This window comes from Passer domesticus, chromosome 6 (genome assembly GCF_036417665.1).
Source record: "Passer domesticus isolate bPasDom1 chromosome 6, bPasDom1.hap1, whole genome shotgun sequence".
In the NCBI taxonomy this organism is placed as follows: Eukaryota; Metazoa; Chordata; class Aves; order Passeriformes; family Passeridae; genus Passer; species Passer domesticus.
In genome coordinates, this window is record NC_087479.1 from 24,458,663 (window position 1) to 24,482,799 (window position 24,137).

Consider the following 24,137-nt stretch of genomic DNA (forward strand, 5'->3'; position numbering starts at 1 on the left):
TGGTGGAGTTTCTATCCCTGGATGTATTTAAAAGATGTGTAGATGTGATACTAGGGAATCTAGTCTAATGGTGGTCTTGGTATTCTGCATTAATGGTTGAATTTGATGATCTTAAATGTCTTTTCCAACCTAAATTATCCTATGATTTTACATTTGCTACACTCCCACAACAACATTTCTAAGCATTTTTAGCATTTAGGCATTGACTGTGTGCTTTACAACATGCTTAACATGCATGATATATAGTATGCCTCACATGCAGTTGCTCATTAAGGTATGATTAATAGGTTAGGGATAATGGAAAATCAACCCAGATGCTTCCCTGAAATTTATTGCAATATCAAAGAAATCTGAAAAACAGCACAATTCAAAATAACAAGCTACACATTCAGAAATTATCTTGGAATACCAGAGAAAAACAAGATATTCTCAGGTGGGCCAAAACTCAGTGAGAACCAGAGATGCCTCAGTGAAATAAATCTGTTGAGAATGTCCAGAATTTAAATGTAAGCTAAAGACTGAAGAGGCTAAACCTGCAAACATTCAGCACCACAGCAATTGCTCCACTGTTTCCTGATGTTGCACCAACAGTGAAAGGTACAAGATGAAAAGAACTCACCACAGACTGCGAATCAGTGCCAGGCAGTTGAAAATCACAGAGAAAACAAGCAAACAACAGCAAAAAGAAAAAAAAATCAAAGGAAAAAAAGAGGCATTTGCTGACGTTAGATCATAAGTCACAAAACAAATATTTCTGACACTGGATCAATTTTAAGAAAGCAATGCAAAACATAATCACATATGAGGCTACCAATCAAACTGCTGCATGTTTTTTTATGTCAGGGAAAACATCATATTTATCCTTTAACTCTTGAAACCTACATAAAATAAGTCAACTTCACCCAATAGGAAGGAAGTTCCTGCTGTGAAAAAAAAATTTGTCTATAATGTTAGAAGTTACAAACAGTGGAAAACTTAGCTACAAAAGGTCTTCCAAAGCAAGATACAGAACAATTTTAAATACAAGCAGAAATGTCAGAACACACATAATGAAAACTCTGTCACTTCTGCTCCTTTTCAGCCAGGTCCAGGCTGAAATGAATGAATTAAATAGTCCAGGTTTTGTTTAATTTAGTATTTGAATATATGGATAATTCTCATTCTTCAATCTTTTGATTATTTATAATAATATGCAACACACAGAATGAAGAAGCTGGACAAATATGTTTCTTAAAAAACCCAACTTTGTTTACTGGGTTTTGAAGAAAGTTCCTTTTAAACCCTTAGTAAGCACATTATTCAGCCAAAACCATGAAAGTAATTTACAGTGGAGAAGCCCTAAATAATTCCTCTGAGAATATAATCTACAAAGAGTTTCATATAAATTGTGGGTTACAGAACTGAGAGAAAAACTTCTTAGGGGTTCTAAGTCTTAACATCAGATTCTCTCGACACAGACAAATAGAGAAAAAAATCCTAGAAAAAATTAATGACCTAGGATTATCTTACAGTTTTCAGTAAAATTATTCTCTTTGGGTTGTTTCTTGTTTTTTGGTTTTTTTTTTTGTTTTGTTTTCTTTTTTTTTGTAAAGGAAAACAGATGGATGTTTTATTCCTTCTTGCATTCTATATTCCAATACCTTGCATTAATTATTCCTTGATTCATCAAGATACATTCACGTTTTGATTGCCAAAATACTACAGCTGAGACAGCAGCTGAATATTGGCCCCAGACCAGTTATTCCTGGGTGGAGCAAAGGAGTTCTAAATCCACTTACTAGATGAAGGAAGAAAAAGCCTTCCTTAGTACTTCTGGAATTCAGGCTCATTTTGATGGCTAGTTTCTCTTGCACATAATTGTGCTGAATATTTTGAGGCTTCTTTGTCAGCTGTTGTAGTTACTATGTAGTTCACTGCTTGGCATCACTAAAAGATAAAAAGAAATCAAGACTTCATAGCTATAGAAGTGTAGATAAAATACAAGATTTTAAAAAAGGGAACATCTGGCCTACAGTTAAAAAACTCAGAATAATTCTGAAGATATTCCTGGACATTGTGAAGTTGCAAGACTTGCAGGCTACACAGTTTTATCTCCCCTTTCATGCTGAAGGAACACCTGACAAAGTTAGGAATGTACACTACTAGGGCATCTGTGCTTAATAATAACATTAAGAAAACTCCTAAATAACTTCCTATTTCACAGTCCAACTGAGAGGAAAGAATAAAGTCTTCTGAAATATTTTCTGAAATTCCTTATAAATGAAAGCAACCTTTTTTCGTGTTGTGCTTTCATAACTCCTTACTGTCAAAGACAAATCTTAACACGCCCAGACTTAAATGTAAAGAAAAAAAGGAAAGGCATAATTTTTCTGGTACAAGTTATGACCCTTTGACATTGCTTTCAGTGGTCTTCAGTTTCTCTTAATTCGTTCCAGATTTTAAAGCCACGGTATCTAATCAGTTATTTCTGTTCCTATTTCTGCTTATCCAAAGAACATATTCCACTGTACTCAGTTCTTCAGCTGGACTGTGCATCTTCTGAGCAGTCATGTTTGGGAAAGGAGGTGTTGTGAAAAGGTTGCTGTTTTTGCAATAACTTGCTGTCTGCTTGAAAAGAGTTAAGTGAATTGAATTTAATTTACTCACCACACTGAAATTTATGGAGGTGTAAGATTATTTTTGGGGTTTTTTTTATCAAAGATACTATATATAAACTATACCTAAGGAAAAGGTAGTTCAGTATTTATAAGGTTTTCCACAGTGCTTTCAGGACAGATTGAAAAAACACCTACACTCAGATATCCATTAATAGATCCTCCCTAAAAACCTGTTTCTCAAGACATTTGAGAAGTCCAGAGACCCCATAACGAGCAAACTCATGCTCTGATCACATTTTTGTTTAATCTGATGAGCTAAAGTTTTTTTTCAAAACATTTTTGATAACACCTGATATTTTTTATCAACTTTTTTATAACTGGAGTTTAACATTAATCTGAAGGAAGTTCTATAGCATGTGGAATAAAATTTTTCTTTTATTTACAGTATAATTCTTGTATTACTAAACAGTGACACTTTCACACATAATTATATTCTACAGGATAAGAGTTTAAAAAAAATCCATAACTGGTTTTTATTACATGTGGTATTTTTAAGAGCTGATGTACAGATAATTCTTAATTTCCCCAACCTCTCTAGTGACCTGAATGGCTGTATTATTGGGAAAAAAGTGTCATATGTTACACTAAAGTGATTCTCAATAAAGTACCTAGTTTGATTTTTTTGGTTGTTGCTAAGTTTTAAGGTAAATTTGGATACAACTGGAGGGGAACCTCACTATCAAAGCAGCCTATGCTATTTATAGTAAGTTTTCTCTCTAGTGCAAGACAGTGAATGTTTGCCAAAAGAATTGTACATCCAGGAGGGTTTTTGAAATATGAAAGATACTTTTAAACTATGAAGAGAATTATAATTTTTGCCTAATATTTAGTAACCTTCAGATAGTGTAATTCCACTTCAGATCCTGGAAAAACATTCCGGAGACAAATATTAGTCTACCACTGGATAGTGAAGAGGAGGAACAAAATTACATTTCAAGGGGAAACTGTTTTAATTAGAGTTACCTTGTACACCTGCACAGCAGTCACCTTCAGTACATTGTGCGAAGTGTTACACCCCACAACTCTGTTTATTCTTCCTACCATCAAATTCTGAGTCCATAAAGCAAGAAGCTCAAGATTGCTCCCAGGCATATTTAGATCACCCTCCGTTTATGCTGCTGTAGTGCAGAAAACTAACTTAAACACCCTTAACTGGTTGACTGTACATGCCACAATAACAGTCTCTGGAAACACCCATGGCACCCTAATCCATAACCTTTATGACAAAATAATCCTTCTTTGATGCTTCACTCTATTATATTTCAGGATACATGAACAAACAGGTGGACAGGGCCCATTACTCCCCTTTCATAATTGCATTGAATCAGGAATGGCCTCACTGATCCTGAAAGAAATCCATTCATATCAAAAAAGGAAGGTGAATCTATTCTCACAGGTAGTTGCATTTCTGTATCTGTACTTCTGCAGTCTAATCGATTTTCAGCATTTGGAAAGAAAGCCTGATTACATGGAAGCAGACCTCAGTGACCTCATTACCAGCCCAGCAGACAAAAGCTGCCTCTGCAGAAGCTTACCAAGCACTATACTGGAACTCCATAGTTGTTAAACCACTCAGCATGCAAAACCATTTACCCTGAATCCTACCTGAGAAATCAAAGATCAGATTCTGACCCTGCAGCACTGGCCCTTCCTTTGCTGAAGCATAACAAGCTACAAGCTTATAAAAACCTTACAATTCTGGAAGAAAACAAAAGACCATTTGTAATGCCAGCACTTACCTAGAAGAGCTGCTCAGTGACACCAGTTCTTCATCCTGTAGATGTAGAGTAACTACTCACTGCCACAACTCTCCGATATAATCTAACTCAAGTAAAAGTGCAAACTCCTGACCTCAGTGACACTGGTACTTTGACATAAGCCCAAAAAAGTTGGACTATGTAAAAAGCAGCAAGCGCAGAACTCCTTGCTGCTAAGTAAAGTCAGCTGACAAAGACATGTTCTGGAAGTCACCACTTGTGAAAAATGTCCACCTTGATGAAATACTTGTCAGGTCTAGTAACACTTTTTTTGTGAAGTGGATGACGTGGCAAGGACTCTGTTTTTTATTGTCCTAGGACTCAAAAGCTCCAATACACTACACATGAAAAAACTCATCACTGAACACTACAGCTTATTTATTAAATGTGTGTGGTAAGGTGAATGCCAGCCATTTCAGTTCACTATCTACATGTTCCAAATTCTAACTTGAAATTCAGTTACTGAGAGAGTGTCTTCTTCTTTAGTTAACGCTGACCCAGATGCTCAACTGAGATACCCAACACAGTCACTTCTGTGAAAACCTAGAATCCATTTTATTGTCCTTTCCAGTCTGAAAAATAGTTAAATTTCCTTCTCCTGAAGACATACCAGAGATTTGATTCTGGATAAAATAAGCCTCGCAGATAGGAAATAATTTATTACAGAAATGTACTCTTAAATCATGGGCTCCACCATCTATGTGGCATTTGGATCCATCAACTACATCTCCAGCATGTGCAAGACCGTTTGAATAGGGCCAATCTAACTTCAGTGTTACTGTGACAACAGATCCATTCTCACTCACAGACCTCAAATAAGTTTTGCATTAATCTCTACTTAGCAAAAGTATGTGAATTTGGCTACAGATAACATATAGGAGGATGCTGAGAGCATTGATACCTATTCACTCCTTTAAAAACCCAAAACTACTCTAAAATCTAACATAATAATACAAGTAAAGAATGTGTAGTAGGAAAGATGGTGCCTATCAGTTTAATTTCATTCACTTTGTATTTTCTGCAGTAGCAATGTGTTTTGCAAATGAAGGGGTTTCCTTTTACTGACCTTGGCATTCATCAGGACCATACTGTGATTTATATCAAGAATTCCAGGCCTTTATCTGATCTTATAAATAAATGTAAAATACATAAAACAATTATCCTAGTGTAAAATTGAATTTTATCTCTCTGTAATCAGCTTTTGTCTATGATACATATTTCTATGTTTGAATACAATTCAAAATTAATAATAGGTATAATTTATTTTCTGACTTTTCATTATCTTGATATTTTAACAATCTTTTTTTTATATACTCAGGCTTTAGTTTTATCTAGGGCTTCAACCCCACAGTTCCTTTTTAGACATGTACAATGTGTCTTTCAGAACATCCATTCAAGGAATAAGCCTCCTAAATGAACACACTAAATGAACACACCATTTAACAGACCAAGAGAAATTATTTTAAAAAACAGGGCTTTATACCAAAGAAAAACACCAGATTAAAAGAGAAAATTTAGCACTGCATGTAAATGACAGGAAAAAACACATATTAAAAGAAATCACAAGTTACAGTGAAGAATTAGAAGTAAAAAGTAGAGTTCTGAAATTGGTGATTCTGAAAAATTATTAACAGACAGCTAAGATGTAATTTTTTAATAGCTAAAAGAGACAACCAAGGAAGTCTTCTTCCTATTAAAGGGAAGTCACAACTTTATATTGAATGCCATAGCATTAGCAATTTAATACAGAGATTATTCTTATCTGGACATAGGCTTTCAGTACTTTACAAGCAATTTTTTGGCCTTAAATGTAATTTATACAACTGCACCAATCTAATAGTTTACTTTCCTTTCTTAATTCTATTAATTAACTTCAACTAACAATCCTCAATGTTTTACTATCTCAGACATACACATGCTGCCTTCAAAGAAAGTACATCTCAAATCAAGTTCTCACCACCATGTAAGGCTTAAGTAGACTTCATAAGCAAGTGCCACAGTTTACACAGAAGACTTCATTTAAAGCAAAAAGCTCAGAATTAGAGCTGGTCAAAAAAAAAAAAAAAAGACACAGACATATGCAATACAGTATGAGAGAATATCCTAGAAGGATTATAATGAGTAAATACAAAGAATGTCATGACTATGACTATATGGGCTGACAGCAGAAGTGTCACTTTCCACACAGGGCAAGAAGTCCACAGCCACTCTGCACAAAGCCAGAGTGGCCACACCACAGCTGTTAGCGCAGCAGCAGCAGGATTCCTTCACGTCTGCTCGCTGGGCCTTTGTGATTAGAGGAGGAATGTGATAACCACGGTGGTCTAGACTGCTACAAGTAAAAACAACATGCCTCAAAATGAGTGGTCCTTGGTCTGAAGTGGCTGTGGTCAGGATGAGGCATGTTTAGGAGGCAGTCCCTCGAATACCTTCTGATTAACACATGTGGAGAAAATAACACGAAAGAACAGTGTAGTTAACTGAATAAAAGGTTAAAGAAAATAAACAGTATTTTTGCAGCTTAGCATTTATTTGTGAACTGCTGGTGCAACTCTATGCTTGACAGAAAAGCTATGAGGCTTTTGGTAGCTTGACAAGACAATCTACAAGCTTGAATGAAATGTTCAGCTTAAGGAATTAGAATAAATCTGATGACTGATGTGCTACTGAACGTGACAAACTGTCATCTGTTTTAAACAGGATCTCTGTAGGATGTACTGAAAGCAAAATTTTCCCATTACCTTAAACATACTAAGACTTTTCCCAATGAATTCTGGCTAATCTATTAAGACAAAAGATCTTCTCAAACTCTTGGCATTTCAATAAAATAATGAAATAGCCATTTGGTTTACTTGCATAATTAATTCATGCTGACACTGTACTCTGTGATTAATTTACAACCAGTCACAAACGTATACAATAAAAAAAAAATTACTCTAAATTCCTGAATTAACTATAAAATTATAAAATATGCACAATAAGAGATTAAAGCAGCTTATCTAAACACTATCTGTACACAGACTTTCACATGTAGAAATATCAAATTGTTTATCTGTTATCAAAGTGGATTTCATACATAAATAGATACAGGCATTCTTTAATAGCTTTTGGAAATCAAGAAAAAAATATCAAAAAACCTACCATCAAATGGTATTGCAACACATAGCAGCAATATATTAAAAAAAAACCAAAACAACTTTAGTTTTAATTTGGCCAAATCCTAAAATATTTTAAACCATAATGATATACAGAGGCACACATATAAACAATATAAAATAACATAAAAGTCCTTGGAATGTAATTTATGCTATTTAAAAAACCATATAAGCAAAAAAAAAACTCGGCAATATCTAGGCTGAAATAAGAATATCCTTCCTCTACATAAATAGTCCCTGTAGGAATTCCTAAGGGGTTTTACCATCTCCTTATCCTAGACATAATGACTCAAATCAGTCCTATAAACACAAAATAAGGAAAAAAGGGTTTTGTGACATCCACCTGGAATCTCTACCTTAGATACAGGGAATGGGCAAAACTGCTCACTGGTGGGTAAAGTGCAGTAACATCAGTTTGAACTACACTGTATTTGCAAAGCTGAGCAGGGAAGCCAGCACAACTCCTCAGCTCCAAAGGGGAATACAATTCATCTCCAAAGGGGAATAAGAATGAAACCACCCCCATTGTCATTCAACCTTCAGAAAAGGCTAAGTCTCAGAAGTGCATATAATTTAAAATACATTAGCTATCAGCTGAATTTCCCTCATAGTTGATTAATTGGTTTTCAACTATAACTTCATATAACACATTTCTAAGAACAAATAGTCCATATTGTTTAGTTCATAAATGTAAGTATTAGACTGATTTACCTTACTAGTTCTCTTTACTGCTATACCAGAGCACCATGATTACTGATAACTGGCCCAGCAGAAAAACTGTTTCTAGGCATGAGCCAGATTGCAAGTACAATACCACATGTATTTTACTGACAGAATAGAGTTAAGATTTTGAAAGGTGCTTTGCCATTACAGCCAGTAAATAAACAAATAAATAAATAGCTAAACTCAGAATATTAAAATATTGCCCATTCCTGCTGCTAAGACACAAATTTAGGTGCTAAAAAAAGTTTAAGGACCTCAGTCAAAACAGTTTTGCTTATAAGACTGAAGCTACATCTCCCTTCATCCCTCATTTGCACACAGAAACCACTCAGACCTCAGAAGATGAAGAGATGTTTTCCAAACAGCTGTTTTACAGCTCATCCATACAGAAGATCACAAGCCTCTGCACAAGCTAATGTTTTGTTCTGTGTTTGGCAGGAATCCTTTACATGCCTCAGTTACCATAATCTCCTTCCCCGCATAATGTAACCTGTTAACAAAAACCACTGTGACAGGGATAAAATGTCATGCTAGAGGCAACTATCAGTAGGTCTTTGAGGTACTCTATACAGTCAGCAGAAAAATGTATTATGCTTATATCAGAATTACAAATTAATCTGCTTCAGTTACCACCTGTGATCTTTTGGATTGAGAGAGAACCAGAGCCTAGAAGCTCTGATTCTTCCCAAAGCTTTTCACAATTGCTAGCTCTACTTTTCTATCATCTTCCCTGGGTCAAAACATCAGTCCTCACTACAACCTTTGCTATTCAACATGTGCCGTACTTCCCTGCTGAATGCTTCAGGCATTACAAAGTTTCTCAAAGGACTCAGGTGCTGATACATAAGGAATGCTGAACGCAGAGGTGGTCTCCACTTTCTTCAGAGCAACTGCCAAATTCAACTGATGCATCAAGCACAGAAAAACATTGGTTATCAGTCATCTTTTCATGATGTTCTCCATGCACTGGCAGGTGCAAGACTTGGTGTTTCTGTATTTTGTTTTTAAAAAACATTTAAAGGCCAAGTTTAATGAAGGCTTGTCTTATTTCTCTCACCTTTCAATGACCAGTAGATCCACTCTGTTGATTTTACCATTCATTTTATGCATCATATGAGATTATTAAGCTCTTCTTTTGCTTCTAAGGGCAAACATTCATTGGAATGTAATTTTCTGAACACTTTGTCTTTTCAGCTCTACCCTGTATTTCACTGAAAGCTTTACTGACAAACATCTTCTGAAAAAGACTCCCTCCTCTACAAAGAAAACATCCTTTTAACAAGAACATGAGCTAAACTTTGTAAGCATGTCCTTGAGAGGCAGGGAATGCTTATTTTCATAAACACTCAAGTCAAATACTTATATTCTGCTGCAGTTTCCTATTTGTGCTAATATCACTGCCTCTGGTACTAACTAAATCAAAAATCAAACAACACAAGAACGTGATGGCTCAAAATAAAAGGGCATGATCATTCTTGAACAAAACAATGGTGGCTTAAGACATCACTAATGCCAAATACATATGTTGCAACTTCATTCACAAGTAAGAAGTCACTGCTGCATAGAAGTAAAATTTCTTCTAAGTTATTACTAGAAATTTAAAAATTGAGATTTCCTTAAGTAAATTGTATTCATATAAATTTAGAGATTCCTCTCTTACAAATTTAAGCTATATATCCATCTGTATCAGCAATGCTGCTACAAATTTGCCTTTCATAACGCATTCTAGAAAAGAGTATTTTTAGTATTGAAAAGATGAGACCTGTACTAACTCTGGTTTGGATGTCATTAAATTCCTTCATAACTGCACACATGGTACTTTGGTGTTTTGGAGTTATAGTTGATAATATATCAGTACTCTGAATATTGCCTACTCTGCTTCCACAGCATCACGGCTTTTGTTTCCCATCAACTCTGTCCCTCCAGAGAGTAGCTTGGGCATGGGCAAGAACTTGTGAGAGGACAGAGCTGACCTAAACCAGACAAAAGGATATTCCACATCATATAATGTCATGCTTAGCAATGGAAACTGGGTAAAGCAAAGAAAGGGGGTATGCAATTTTTCTTCCAAAGCAGCTCTCTGAGACTGGCTGGACCATGGTGCGCTGCAGGTGAGGGGTGGCAAGTGACTCCATTTGCATAAATTGTTGTTGGTTTTAGTTTTGTTTGGTTGGTTTGTTCTTTCTTCCTTTTCCTTTGCTTACTAAACTGTCACTGTCTTGGACCGTGAGTTTTCTTCCACTCTCCTATTTTCCTCCTCAGCCTGCTGGGGAGAGCAGCAAGTGAGCAGCTGTGCTGATGTTTAGCTGCTGGGGTCAACCCCACACATGACTGTTTATTTTTTCCCTTCAAAGCACAAGGATGTTTATAGCTGTGATTTGTATCTGATTTTTAAAAAAAGCATTGAAACAGTAACAAATTGGAATACTGTCTAGAGCTTCCTCTCCGGACTGCAACAAACAATTGGGTTTGAATGACTGGAGTGCCGTAGTACTTTGCTACCATGAACCACAGCATAGTTTGGGTTAGAAGGGATCTTGAAGATCACCTATTCCAACCCCCTGCCATGGCCAGGGAAACCTACCACTAAATCAGGTTGCTCAAAGCCCCATCCAACTATGTGCCATGTGAAAGAAAAACTGTAATTTCATTTTTGCAAACCATAAGCAAAAGCAACTACTAACCATTAAAACAAAGCAAACAAAATTATACAATTCCAGCAGAATTCTAAGGGAATAATTTATTTTTGAAAAATACTTTCACATTCTTACTTCTATGTCCATTCCTTAACATCTGAATGCCAGTTTAACACACATAAGGAACAGCAGGTAGAAACACATTTCCAAAGATTATTTCAGATTGCAACGTAGCCCAGTATTCATATAGTCATCAGACAAATCTTCAGGCTTTAAGAATGACTTAATTTTTCTTTTGAGATTTAAGGTACAGTACAGGAGTGTTACTGTGCAGAAATATTAGTCAGAGCAAAAACATCAGAGACCCACACCCTTCCCATTGTTTTGCAATGTAAACACTGAGACACTTGGAATTTCAAATAAAAAATGCAGGGCATATGTTTTAGAAATGGCGTACCTGTTACAATCACAGAATACTACTAATCTCAGATATTTCAAGCATAGACTTATTGGAACAAACCCAGTAAAAACTCCCACAAGAACAATTTATGTTATTATTATCACTCAAAATTTTTCCTCCTTTTCCCCTTTAAAATCAAGAACTGCATTTCAAACTTTCAAATAAAATTAGCATATTGCTGTTTAAGAACTGTTCTCACACTAGAGTAACTTGGCTATATACAAAACTGCATCAGTTAAACCAATTTCTAAATAAAGTTGCAAAAAACTTGGACATTTTTTACAGTTCTACAAGTGGCTGACACAAATGTCAACAAACCCAGTCCACTGTATAACTTAGTTGAGCCACGTAACACAGATCTGGGCTGTGGGTGTGGACACACAAAGTGCAAAAGAGGCAATATGCAAGATTGGCTACTGCTGGTTTTGAATTTCTGAACTGCTCCATTCAACCATTTTCTATACTCAAAAATATGTTTTTTAAAAAATCAGCAGTTAGCATATATGAATAACAAAAATACAAAACTAAATCCCAAAACTTGTATTTTAATTTGCTTTGTAAGTTCCTTAAGAGCTTCCCATAGGTCCTGTTTTCGATGGTTTCAACCACGATTTGCCTAAGGACATGCAGTTGGCTCAGAAGTTAACACAAAAAAACGTGGCAAGCCACATGGGCTCTCGTCCTTGCATCACTCTGGGACAGATCAGGGCATTTCAGCCGATCGCCTGCCCATCATGAACGCCACAAAGCGGTCCCTAAGCATCTGAGCACACAGTCACTGCCTTGACTTGCACGGCTAACGGTAGGCATTTAATTTTAAACCCATAGGCATTGCCATGAATAAAACATATCACAGACACATGCGCAAGAAGCCGCTCCCGCCAGGCGCTCAGGTCAGGGGCTGCGGTTCGCTCCCCAGCCTGCTCAAAGCTGGCGGCTGGCACAGGGCTCCATCTACCGGTGTGCGATCCCACACCGACGGGAAGAGCGGGGGGGAAGAAATAGATCAAAATCGCAACAGCTATTTCACATCTTTGTTTGCTAAGGAGATATCCAGAAGACATAATGTGAGACTATTCACAAAACAATACTCTTTCAGAAGAAAATAATCAACAAACTACATTCGCTCCCATGTTAGGCTGAAACTGTTGTACATGTATGAAATCGTCTGTTATCCTTTAATATTTGTAAAATATGTCTCAAAAACTGTTACAAAGAAGCACCACTTATCTACAAGATGTAGCATATGACTACACACTCCCAATCCAGACATGGAGCGTTATTTTTCCTTCTTAATGCAAGCAAATAAGCGAACACAGATAACTCAAAAACTACTGAAAACTATGTCACAATTTAAGATATTAGAGGTGGTCTTTTCCATTAAAAAAGCTCCTCAAACATGCAAAAACAAAGTTTCAGAAGGCGACTGCTGTTCCTCTTCAAGCGCATTTCTGCACAGTGGGAGCTGAAGCTGTATTATGTCTAATTTCACTACTGCTGTCACATGCAGCATTTCTCAAATTGAGCGATTTGAACCTTGCCTTAACAACCCCACTGTGCCTTCAGTTCTTGTCTGGGAGTGAAAAAGAGCAGTATCATTCCATCCACAGGGCCCTTTGTGCCCATCAGCCAAGGCTACTGAGCTCTGACTGCAAAAGAGCAGACTAAACAGAAAGAAGGAGAAGCAGTGCTACACCTGTGCAGCACTTCAGCAGGTGCCTGAGCTTGCCAAGGGCCAAGAGCTGGCTGAGCAGCCAGCCCAATTCTGCTCTCCAAGGCATGTCTAGCAAGATGAGCAGCTAACTTAGAACCTGGTGCAAGCAAAGAGACAGTGCAGAAACTGGACAGTGAGTTCCACCACTCCACCCCACTTCTTTTCTTTAAAACATCCTCCCTCACACTCAACACTATGTTGAGGGCAGCTGAGCAGGGTAAGGGAATCCTTCAAACACCCACATCCCTCACACAGCACCTAAACACAGGAAAAGATGTCAGGATTTAGTTTAATTAGATTTAAATTTAAGATTTAATTTAGTCAGGAACACCTGAAAACAACCAACAGGTGGTCACAGCAAGAAGGCAGGGATGGAGTTGACAGCAGTAAAACTGAGGCTCTATGTATTATCCTATAAGGCAAGGAGAACTGGTGAACAAGGGCATCAGGGAATTCACACAACTCTTCCTGCAGCTCAGAGTTTTCAACGTAGCTTGTTCCCATATATGACAATTGAAGAGATTAATGTAAAAGCAAATCTCCTACAATGAACTTTACATAGCACCACAAAATGAGAACAGAATACTGTCTTTTTTCTTTGTTTTAAATTTTAACTTGAAGGGAAAGCAAATTTTAAAGCTTGAAAGTGGCTTTTCCACTTGCTAAATTTAAATTTTAATCAAAATATACTTTAAAATAAAACTGAGCAGAACTATGAGTTTGCTGATGTCTCTTTAAGGAACAATGACATAAATGCAGGCTACACTTGAGAAGGATATAGGTGTGGAACTACATCCTTTTTCATCATACACTCAGGTGCAAAGGGAAAAGTTAAACTTCAAGATTCCTGTGGTTTAATGAAAATAAATACCATTACAAACAGATCTAAGAACACAGACGCATTAAACACTGTTTGTTTTTCTTCAGATATAGATCATGGGAATGGAGATATTTAACCACTTCAAGACTAATTTTTATTTTGTTTTAATCTACTTACAGTCAGCAATCTCCTCGTATCATGACAACTAGTAGAAGCAAAAAAAAAAAGTGGAAAAAAGTGAAGAAGTGCCTGTGAAAACAGTTCTAAATCAGTATATAAGTATTTGATTGGTCTGCTTTGATTACACTAAGCAACTGAATGTCTATCATAGTTCCTGTATCACTCATCTAGCAGTATTTGTAAAAAAGAAAATAAAAACAAGAACACATTTCTGTAGCTCTACAAGAAAAGCTACAAAAATGTCACTAAATCTTAAAATTGCAGTGGGTGTTTCACAGCACAAATTTCGTCATTACAAGGAAGGTACCAAGCAGCAAACTGATCACACAGCGCTTATGTCAAATCTCAGACAAGGAAAACCACATCCTAATACTCTACCATAAGAGCAAATGGAAAAACTGCCTGTGGCTGTGCACACACAAGAGGGGCACACTACAGAAGGACATGATGAACAACACTGCTTTGTTTCTTATGCTTGTATCTAAAAATTTATATAACCAATTTAACACATTCCCATCTCCATATCATTTAATGCCTAAAATTCCTATAGAACCTGAAATTTTATTTATTTGAGTGTGAATCACAAGAACACAATGAGAAGCAGCATCTTAAAGCAAGTCCAACTGCAGATCACATAAATTTTAAGTTAAGAACATTACTTAAGAAAAGTTGTGACTTTCTAAAACTGATACTAACAACTTTATTAAACTAGTCTATGGATACTAATGACTTTATTATATCAATGCCACTAATGACAGGATGGGATAATTTAGGCAACTAAAACAAGCATAAATTATAATATCTGACACAACACTGCATTAGATATGTATCTTCACATATTGCCATATAATCTCTCTCAAACAGCACTAACTTTCAAAAAGAAGTATATAACTATATATCATACCATTACTGAGAGAAATAAATGCTTAGAAAAAAGAATACACTCATTTTTGCATAACTTCTTTTAATAGCTTCAAAGATTCCACTGGAATGTCTTAGCTTTTCTAATTATGCTCAGTGTTCTCAGATCTCTCAACTGCATGCAGCTGCAAGCTGAGATACTATTTCTCTTGGTAACTAGATTTATCTTTTTAGTAGTCAATTCCTAAAATGAAGTTAAATGTGTAATACATAGGAAAAAATAACAGAAACACAGTAAACCTAATACAAACTGGTAGTCTCTTTCCTCTCAAATACAATAGGCAAGCAAGAAGAATGGTTTCACTTTCTCTCACCTGTTGAAACATCAGAATTAACAAGGAAAGGGGGTCAAACATACATTTGGAAACAGTGCAATGAAAGAAAGCTAAACAGAGTTGATGAAACCCAAAGGAAACAAGTCAAGAACACCTTAAAAAAAAGTAATACAAAGTTTTAAACATATTTAACTTTATGCACTAAAAACTGAAACAACAAAAAATGGTATTTTAAATTGTGTAAATATTCTACATAAAATAAATATTTTAATACTTTTCATTTCCATACACCTCAACTGCCATGCCTCGGAAAGTCCTATGCACTTTTTCACCAAGCCAATCTAAGCTTAGAATCATTCTTTCGTTAAATTGGCAACTAAGAACATTTTCAAATTCTAGTCCCACCAAGGGCAGTTCATACACATGCCCACCCATTAAGTAATTCTTCAGCACTAAATACTCCATTTACAATTGGACATTTTTATTTATAAGCTAAAGTACAGGTGAACTTGTAAATTGGCTTAAATAAATTACTACCGTAAATTAAAAATGCAGTCTGTTTGCTTCAAGTGCAGCAGGTTTTGATCCCATATTAAATTCTCTCACACTGGAGTATCATACAGCATTTTCAGGACAGTTTTGATTCAGATACAACCTTGCTCTCATTCCACAAATCCTCATGGTAGCTGCAAACCTCTCCCTACAAAGACCTAATCAACAACCAAGCCTCTTAATCCTTCTTTGTCCTAATACTACATTACTTCACCAGACTAGATTTTTCTAATTTATTTCACACTTCACATTTAAATTAGTGCATAGCTAGTCAGAATATGACTGTTTAAATGAACATATAACTTAAAGATCAAATTCTGTCTTCAACAGATTTACATAAAAGGACAGAAAGGATAACATTTGTCTACCAGCATGTTATGTGGATCTCCTTAACTCAATTTATTACGGATTTCATGGTGCAAAAATTAATGCCCTCCAGGAGCTGAACTCATTACCAATTATTTCTTCCAAACCCACAGTGTAATCCCGTGCTTTTGTGACCAATAGGAGTATTGCCATTCACTTAAAGGGAAGTTGGATCTGCTCCTGGGTTTGCGACTCTAGCAAGAGATACTGAACAAAATGACACCACAGCCACTGTTATTGACTTTTTTTCTATTACATAACACACACTATGAACCAGTCTCATGTATTTTAGTCCATGCTAAAAAAACAACCAAACATATTGATGATAATTTTAACTACATGTGAAGTCAACAAGGATTATATGCCTTTTTTCAATGTGATTTTCCAGAATATATTTCAGCAACTATAATGGCAATCAGCCTGTAAGTCAGTCATGGACCCTACTCAGCCCTTCAATCCTTTCCCTACTCTAGAACCCACAGGAGCATTCCTGCAAGTCATCTGGTGGTTATGTAGCACACCCAAGTCACAGCACAGGTACAAACAGCCTCCCATCACCCACCTGACCCAATGAACTCCTACATGCCTACTAGGAAAAAGCACAGGTAAACAAAGCAAAAATTAACAAACAAAAAAGGGAAGAAAATAAGCTGTACACATACTCTGGTGGCCAAAATGAAGTTGATCTTAGGCCACAGATACCACAACTCTAAGTTTCAAAATAAAAAATGCTTTCAGAATTATTAACTGAACTACTGAGTTTTAATTCCTCTGAAAAGCAGGAAATAAATATTACAATGCCTTTGGCAAGACTCAGCCAAGTGTAACAGTGCACAGTAAATACAATAAGCTGTTTTCATGTTTAGATGTTCAATAAAATAGAGTAAACCTTTAAGTAACACAGACTACATTATGATAGGAATCCACTGGCATTCAGTTTACATGATCTTGTCTGTTACTTGTACTTAGTGACTGTTTCACATCATACAAAAAGTTTCAAGAAATTTTATTTTAGAGACCTGTAACCTACATGTGAACATTTGAAAAAATATTTTTGATTCATTAATACTATGAGAATCAAAGATCACTCCTAGCAATATCTCATGTTGCAGTGGGCTGACTCTGACTGGAATCCATGTGCCCACCAAAGCTGCTCTATCACTCCCTCCTCAGCTGTACAGGGAAAAGAAAAATATAACAAAAGGCTCACTCACCAGTTACCATCATGGGCAAAACAGATTTGACTGAGAAAAATACTAAACTTTACAGCACCTTCCTCCCACTTCTTCTTGGGCTTTACTTTACTCCCAGTTTTCTCTACCTCCTCCCCACTGCAGAGCAGAGGGACAGAAAAAAGGGTTTCCAGTCAGTTCACCACACATTGTCTCTGCTGCTCCTTACTCCATGGGGAGAGAACTCCTCACACTCTTCCCCTGCTTCAGCGTAGGGTCCCTCCCACAGGAGAAAGTCCTCCATAAACTTCAACACGATTGCTTCCCATGCACTAATTATTCCCAAACTGCTCCAGTGTGAGCCCCTTCCACGTGGTTCGATCTTTCATAAACAAGCTCCTCCAGCATGGGTCCCCCAAGGCTGCCCCCTGCCAGCAAACCTGCTCTATCCTTGGCCTGCCAGGAGCCTGGTACAGGTTTCCCATGGGGTCACAGCCTCCTTTGGGCACAGACACCTGCTCCAGTGTGGGATCTCCTCTGGGCTGCAGAGGTACAGCTGCCTCACCATGGTGTGCACAACAAGCTGCAGGGGAATCTCTTCTCTGGTGGCTGGAGCACCTCCTCCCTCTCCTTCGTCACAACCTTGGTGTCTGCAGAGTTTTTTCTCTCATGCTTTCTAACTCCCCTCTCCAGCTGCAAGTGAGAATTCCCAGTCCTCCCCCCTTTCTTAACTCCATTATCACAGAGGTGCTGCCACTGCTGCTGGCAGGGTTGGCCTTGGCCAGCAGTGGATTCATCTTGAAGCAGGCTGGCATTGGCTCTGTCAGACATGAGAGAAGCTTCTAGCAGCTTCTCACAGAAGACTCTGTAGCTTCCCTGCTAAAGAACTTTGCCACATAAAGCTAATACACATATAAACTATTTCCAAAATTTTAATATATAATATTCTTTACTATACCAAAAGCCACCACTCCGCAGAAACTGTCAGTTTGCATTTTAACCTGTCCTTAAGGGACAAAGGTCCACATCAAGAATTACTATGGAAAACAGAAGCCTACTGTTATGAAGCAAGCAGGGAGCTTCCTCACAAAACTAGCAGGGAGCATGCCAAGCATGCCGTCATGGCTGAAAGTAGCAAAGAATCATCTTAACAACTGAGCATTCACACTGGTTCTTTCCATAGCTGTATCTGTTCTGCAAATAAAAGTTCAATACTATGGTTCTTTTACTCCTTCAAAACCATCTTCCTTTCAAAGGAAAAGGAAAAAGGCAGCAGTCATACTTACAGGAATATCTGTCAGTTGCAACATTAGCTTGTGGTTAAATCTGTCAATAGCAGTCAGCCCAGAAGGGTTGTTTGCTTGTTTCAAAGGTAAGTTTCAAAACATCAATTGCCCACATAGGATAACAGACGTAAAAGTGAGAAGAAGCTTCTGCATTGATTTGGGTGATCTGCACTAAAGTGAGCATGAAGTCAGATCACCAATTCATAGCTTAAAATCATTGCACTATGGCATTTCACTGCCATCAACACACAGCATCTGTTCTGTCCTATGTTTGGCAGACTAAAAAGTAGGTAGCATAAAGATCCATTAACATATCTCTCAAGTTCGCAACTAATTTTACACAAATCTGTGATCTATAGGCAGGATGCTCTTCCCCTTCACCCTTAGCTCATGTGTATCTTCTTGCTTTAAATTCTAATGAATAATTTGTTGATTCTTTCCCCAGAGAACTATGTATTTTCTCTTCTCCCCTAAGCTCTTCTAGCAAGATCTGAAAACTCCCTTGTTTTTTTACTAACCTAGGCACTCTTTGAAAGTAAAACCCCCACAAACTGCAAAAAGCAACAACATGTGGGTCATGTGGCCTCAGCACCATAATATTTCTGCCAGTAATACAATATGTTGGATTTGTTTTGCTGCAAGAGAAATACTAAGCCTGAAACAAAACCTTGTTTTGCTTCTTACTGGTCAGGGAAAGAGTTTAACACCATTACAATGCATTTCTAATTTAGCAGCATCTAGAATGACTTTTAACAAGCAGGGAGATAGATTAACAGAATGTGAAGAAAAGCAGTATTTCCTTATCCCAAACAGACAAACTAATGACTAAAAGAGAAATTAAGTAAATCCAGAAACAAAGCAAGCAAACAAACAAAAAGGCAAGAAATATAATTAGTTATCATGTGAAAAGTGGGCAAGAGAGTTTTAAAATTTAATTTGTTAGCCACTACTATTGAGCAGTAGTCACCATTACAAACTGTAAGGAACTTGCAGTATCACTTCAAGAAAATCTGAAATACCTACAGAAACTAATAGCAGCAACTGTCCCTACCTTCTTAAATCCTATATGTAATTTCATGTCCCAGTCTCTCTCTTCACTTTTCCTACTGCAACCAGAACTGCAGTAACTTCTTAGCTGGATAGGCAAAACAAGTTTATAACTTTCAAGATCCTGAAATCAGTGCTAATCCCTTTACCAGTCACAGGGCAGAAGAGCTCACAGCAATCAAACTGATGGCTCCTCACTGATGTACATAGCTCTATCTCACAGATAGGGTTCTTCTCACAGAAGAACCTTGTCATGAATGACAACATTCTGGGTACTAAACAGCAACATAAAACAGAACTACCACATAAACAGCATGTTTAACTGGCATGACAGTTTTAACTCTTGTTAAACCTCATGGGATTTAGAAGTTAGTGCCATAACATATTTAAATAAACAAATAATCTAAAACAAGTGGTTTCAAGTTAAACCAGAGCTGTACATTCCCGGAGCAGAACTGGTCAAGTACGGATGCTCAAGGACAGGTACAAGAACAAGGCAAGCACATCACTGCACTTCCCTAAACCCCAGAGATCCTAGAACCTCCAAGATTTGCAGCTCTGAGATCTTCTGAGCCAGAAAGCACATTACTGTGGTTAACCGATTTTTCTTCCACAGCTAAAGCACTGCAATTTAAGACTCTTCTAACTGGAGTAAGAACTTGCTGGAATATTCAAAAGCCACTGTGGTGCTGCAGGACACTGAATTCCCAGACTTGGGCCAAACAAACTCTTACAGCAACCCAGCCCAAATCATCTCAACCCCCTGAAGTTGTACCTAGACTCAGCTGTAGTTTTTCCATGGACAAACATCAGGTTTGTCTCAGGTAAAATAGTCCTTTGGGTACATTATGGAATGTTTTTCTCCCAAACCCTTCACACTGAGAAACCATAGCCTTTTTCCTCAGAAGAAACAGACCCTCACACCATCATCAAGAATTCTGATTAGCAGGAATTACAACAGGAGCTGAGGGTCATCAGGATCCTCAAATCTGATGATCATCAGGATGATCAAATTGTCAGGATTTTGTAAGTAGCTTTAAGTCATAAATATTTTTTAAAAAGCACAAACTTTATTTTGACAAGTTCTTTTGATGCGTTTTTTCCTTTTTTTTTTTTTTTTTAATGCATTACTACAATGCCGAGCATCTTCCACAGTTTGTTCTCATCTGACACTAAAGATCCAGCACCGACCTCCCGAATTTGTTCGGGGCAGGTTTCATCTCGGACTGTCCCGACCCCGCTCCCGGGAGGCGGCAGCCCGTCCGTCCCTTCCCGTCCCGCAAAGCCGCAGCCTCTGGGACTCCAAATCGCGCATCCCGGCACGGCAAACTTGCTTCCCCCTATCTCCAGATGCGGAGCGGGCAGCAAATCGGGCAAGCCGGGTCGCCCGGAGGCCATGGGGAGGTAACACTAACCCAGCCAAGGGGCTGCCACGGCACGGGCAGCCAGCCGGTCAGTGCGCAAGGGCCCGGCGGCGGCTCGCTCCCGGGGGCGGAGGAGGCCGGGCAGGGCCGCTTGCCCGCGGGGAGGCGCTGGGGGCAGAGCGGCCCGACCTAACGCCGCCTCGGCGGGACGCGCCGCCGCCGCCGGGCCCGGCCGCAGAGGATGGGGCGAGTTCCAACCCGAGCGCCGCGGGGCGGCCCCGACCCGGCCCCGCCGCCCCGTTACCTGCGCGCTCCGGCCCCGCCGCCGCCGCCGCCGCAACAAAGCCGCGGGCGGGCGGGGGAGGGGCGCGCGCGCCCGCCGCCCTCGGGAGCGCGCGGCGGCGGGGCCGCGGCCCGGGGGCGGGGCCAGGCGGCCGGGCCGGGCCGGGCGGGAGCGGCGCTGCTCGGGGGTCTCTCCTGCCCGTCCTGCCCCGCACAGCCAGCGGTGGTTTCTTCTCGGGTGTTAGCGCTGGCGTGCTGCCCAGGATGGACGGAATTTCCTACTAAGGGACGCAGTAACCACAAAGGGAGTGACAGACCCTGCCAGGGATATCGAGGAAAAGAATGCAGTGGTGCTCATGGTTTCGGAAGAGGCCATATGGAAATAGGATTAAGCCTAGAAGTGCTTTAGGAAACCTGCACAGTGGGAAGGTTGCCCTCTGTGGGGCAGGAGGCAGAGGCGTATGGAAAATAAGGGAGATGTGCCAAAGAGACTTCCAGTTGCGGAACTGAATTAAGGGGCATAGTTTTGGAGTTTGAATACTGTGAAACAACGTATTGTTTCCTAACAATAGCAGAGGTTGTTTGTTTTTTTAAGGAGCAGGTGTTATGCTACTCTGTGAACATCTGTGTAACTTACATGCACTCTGGCCGTTATTCTCTTTGATGCAGAGACACACGCAGAAAACAAATCTGATCAGTTTCTGCACTCTGACGAACTCCAAACTCTCTCTGCTGTTGAAATACTGTAGCAAAGTCCACCTTAATACTAGATTTGCTATTTGTACCCAAGAGAACATTGCACAAGGAGACCTACATCTCTGGAACAAAAAAGTGGTGATGCTTCAGCATCTACTTTTTGATGATAGGGAACACTGGAGACTTGATCATCCAGGAGTATTTACTGAGCAGCATTATCAAGGAGCCAAACCAAGGGAACTAAGGCAAATGCTAATGAAACATTGAAGTTGAGATTTTAATTACTTAAAGGTCAGCACATTCGAGTTTTATTAATTTAAGGGAGTTATTCTGTATTCCCACAGCAATCCGCACTCAGCTCCTATATAGATCAAAAATTCATGTTATTGTTTATTTGCTGATGCATTCAAGTGATATAACTGAACAGTATACCTGACTATTATTCCTTTGTGCAATTAGGGTCTTGGTCTTCTAACATTTTATTAACACTTCTCTGTATATTTCCTACGTTCCCATCCTTTTCAGTAGCAATAATCCTTTTGCTTTGCTGTAATCTTTGCTGTACTTTACAAAAAGCTACATTTCCTTTTAAGGCTGGAACCTCTAGTCAGTTAGCAACATTTGTGGCTAAACTATCACAAAACACTCGCAGGCTCTCAGCAAACTAATGTATCACAACACCCCTCTGAACTGTCTTGCCCGTCAATGGTGCTGCCTCTGGGATGAGCCCATGCTGTCCCCCACAGTGTACTCGGGCATCTTCTGGAAAGCAGAAATTGGCATTGCCGAAAGCAGTGCTGGGGCTGTCCGCAATGGCGCTATGTCCCACCACTTCCAGCCCGTGCCCTGTCACCGTTTGTTTACTAAGATGGGCCCACAGGTCCCTGTAACACATGTAATAGTTACTCTCCAAGTGACAAAATACTCATCGAACATCGAAGAGATGGAACCAACCTTTAGACTAAATGTTTTAAAAGGACAGTATATTTCAAAAAGACAGCCCAGCAGCACCACCGACCCTTCCTAGAAGTTGATGAGCAGAGGATGTGCGGGTGTTAGCTGGGTCCCAGCAGCGGCGGGGAAGCAGGATGTGCGCTGCATGGCACCAGCCCCGAGGCGGGCGTGTACGGCCCGAGCCTGAGCAGGCGATGGGCCGCCGTCCCCCGCTGACGGTGCCACAGCCTCGCTCCCCGCCGCAGCCCGGGCGATCGCAGCGCCGGCCGTCCCGGCTCTGCCCTAAGGGAGAGAGGCTGCCGCTTTCCGGCGAGAAGTGGTCGCCCGTAGCTGCGAGCCCGTGCCGTGCCCGGGGCCGCCCTCTGCCCGGGGCCGGCTGCCAAAGGCCGCGGCGGGGCCGCGCACCCGGCGCCCCCGCCCCCGGCGTTCGCGGCTCCCCCTCCCGCCCGCAGATAACCGCGGCCCCTCGGGCGCTTCCCCACCCGCCCAGCGCGGACTCGGCCCCGGCTCGCAGCCGCTCTCCAGGCGCCAGCTCCCTCTCGTCGGTAAGGATGGCTCGGCAGCCCCGGGGCTTTCTGCAGGAGGCCTCTCACCAAGTCGTCGCCGGAGGCTCGGCGGGTGAGTGCGCGCGTTCCTCGTGGGCGGGAGGGGTCTGCCCGTCCCCCGCCGGCGCTCCGCCAACTTGAGGCGCGGGCGGCCGCGCCGCCTCCCCCGCTCCGCGCTGCTCGGGCGGCGGGGAACGAGCCAGCTCAGCGGCGGCTCCTCCCCCGCCGAGCGGCGCAGGCGGGCCCCGGAGGAGACCCAAGCCCGGGGGTCCCGGAGCAGCTTCTGTAACGGTGCTGGGCCCGCCGGTGGGGCAAGCGGGTGAAGGGGCGCTCCGCGGTGTATCTGCGCCGCACACGCCCTGCAGCCCCGCGGGCGATAAGAGTGGCGGGCGGGCCCCTTCAACGGCAGCAGCCGCCGCTGACCCGCAGCGCAGCCGGCCCGAAGCGCTGGAGTCGCGCTCGGGGCACTCCACGGCCGGGATCCGCCTCCAACGTCTGGATACGGGACAGAAAACGTAGTTGCCCTGCTCGGACGCCTTCCCCTTTTCGTCGCTGAGTTACAGAGAAACCAATGC

The 24,137-nt window shown here is 40.3% G+C and overlaps 2 protein-coding genes across 13 annotated transcripts in view; one reads left to right on the plus strand and one right to left on the minus strand.

Annotated features, from left to right (window-relative positions):
- The window catches only part of MIPOL1 (mirror-image polydactyly 1), a 189,200-nt gene extending 165,352 nt beyond the window's left edge, over nt 1-23,848 (minus strand). Inside the window, exons 1-2 of one of the 7 annotated variants that reach the window (XM_064423912.1) lie at nt 21,390-21,435; nt 1,779-1,926 (exon numbers count right to left, since the gene is read on the minus strand). The gene's annotated coding sequence lies outside the window, so the exon portion shown is untranslated. Of the gene's footprint in view, nt 1-1,778; nt 1,927-3,620; nt 3,646-17,430; nt 17,737-17,828; nt 17,977-19,725; nt 19,810-21,389; nt 21,436-23,610 lie in introns of those variants that run through there. The other 6 variants (XM_064423914.1, XM_064423911.1, XM_064423915.1 and 3 more) reach the window with 6 other exon arrangements.
- Nucleotides 20,948-24,137, plus strand: part of SLC25A21 (solute carrier family 25 member 21) — a 237,453-nt gene continuing 234,263 nt past the window's right edge. For 4 of the 6 annotated variants that reach the window (XM_064423925.1, XM_064423922.1, XM_064423924.1 and 1 more), the window contains exon 1: nt 23,096-23,635. In XM_064423925.1, coding sequence (XP_064279995.1) covers nt 23,152-23,635 — 484 coding nt within the window. In that variant the 5' untranslated portion in view covers nt 23,096-23,151. Of the gene's footprint in view, nt 21,126-23,095; nt 23,636-24,137 lie in introns of those variants that run through there. The other 2 variants (XM_064423927.1, XM_064423926.1) reach the window with 2 other exon arrangements.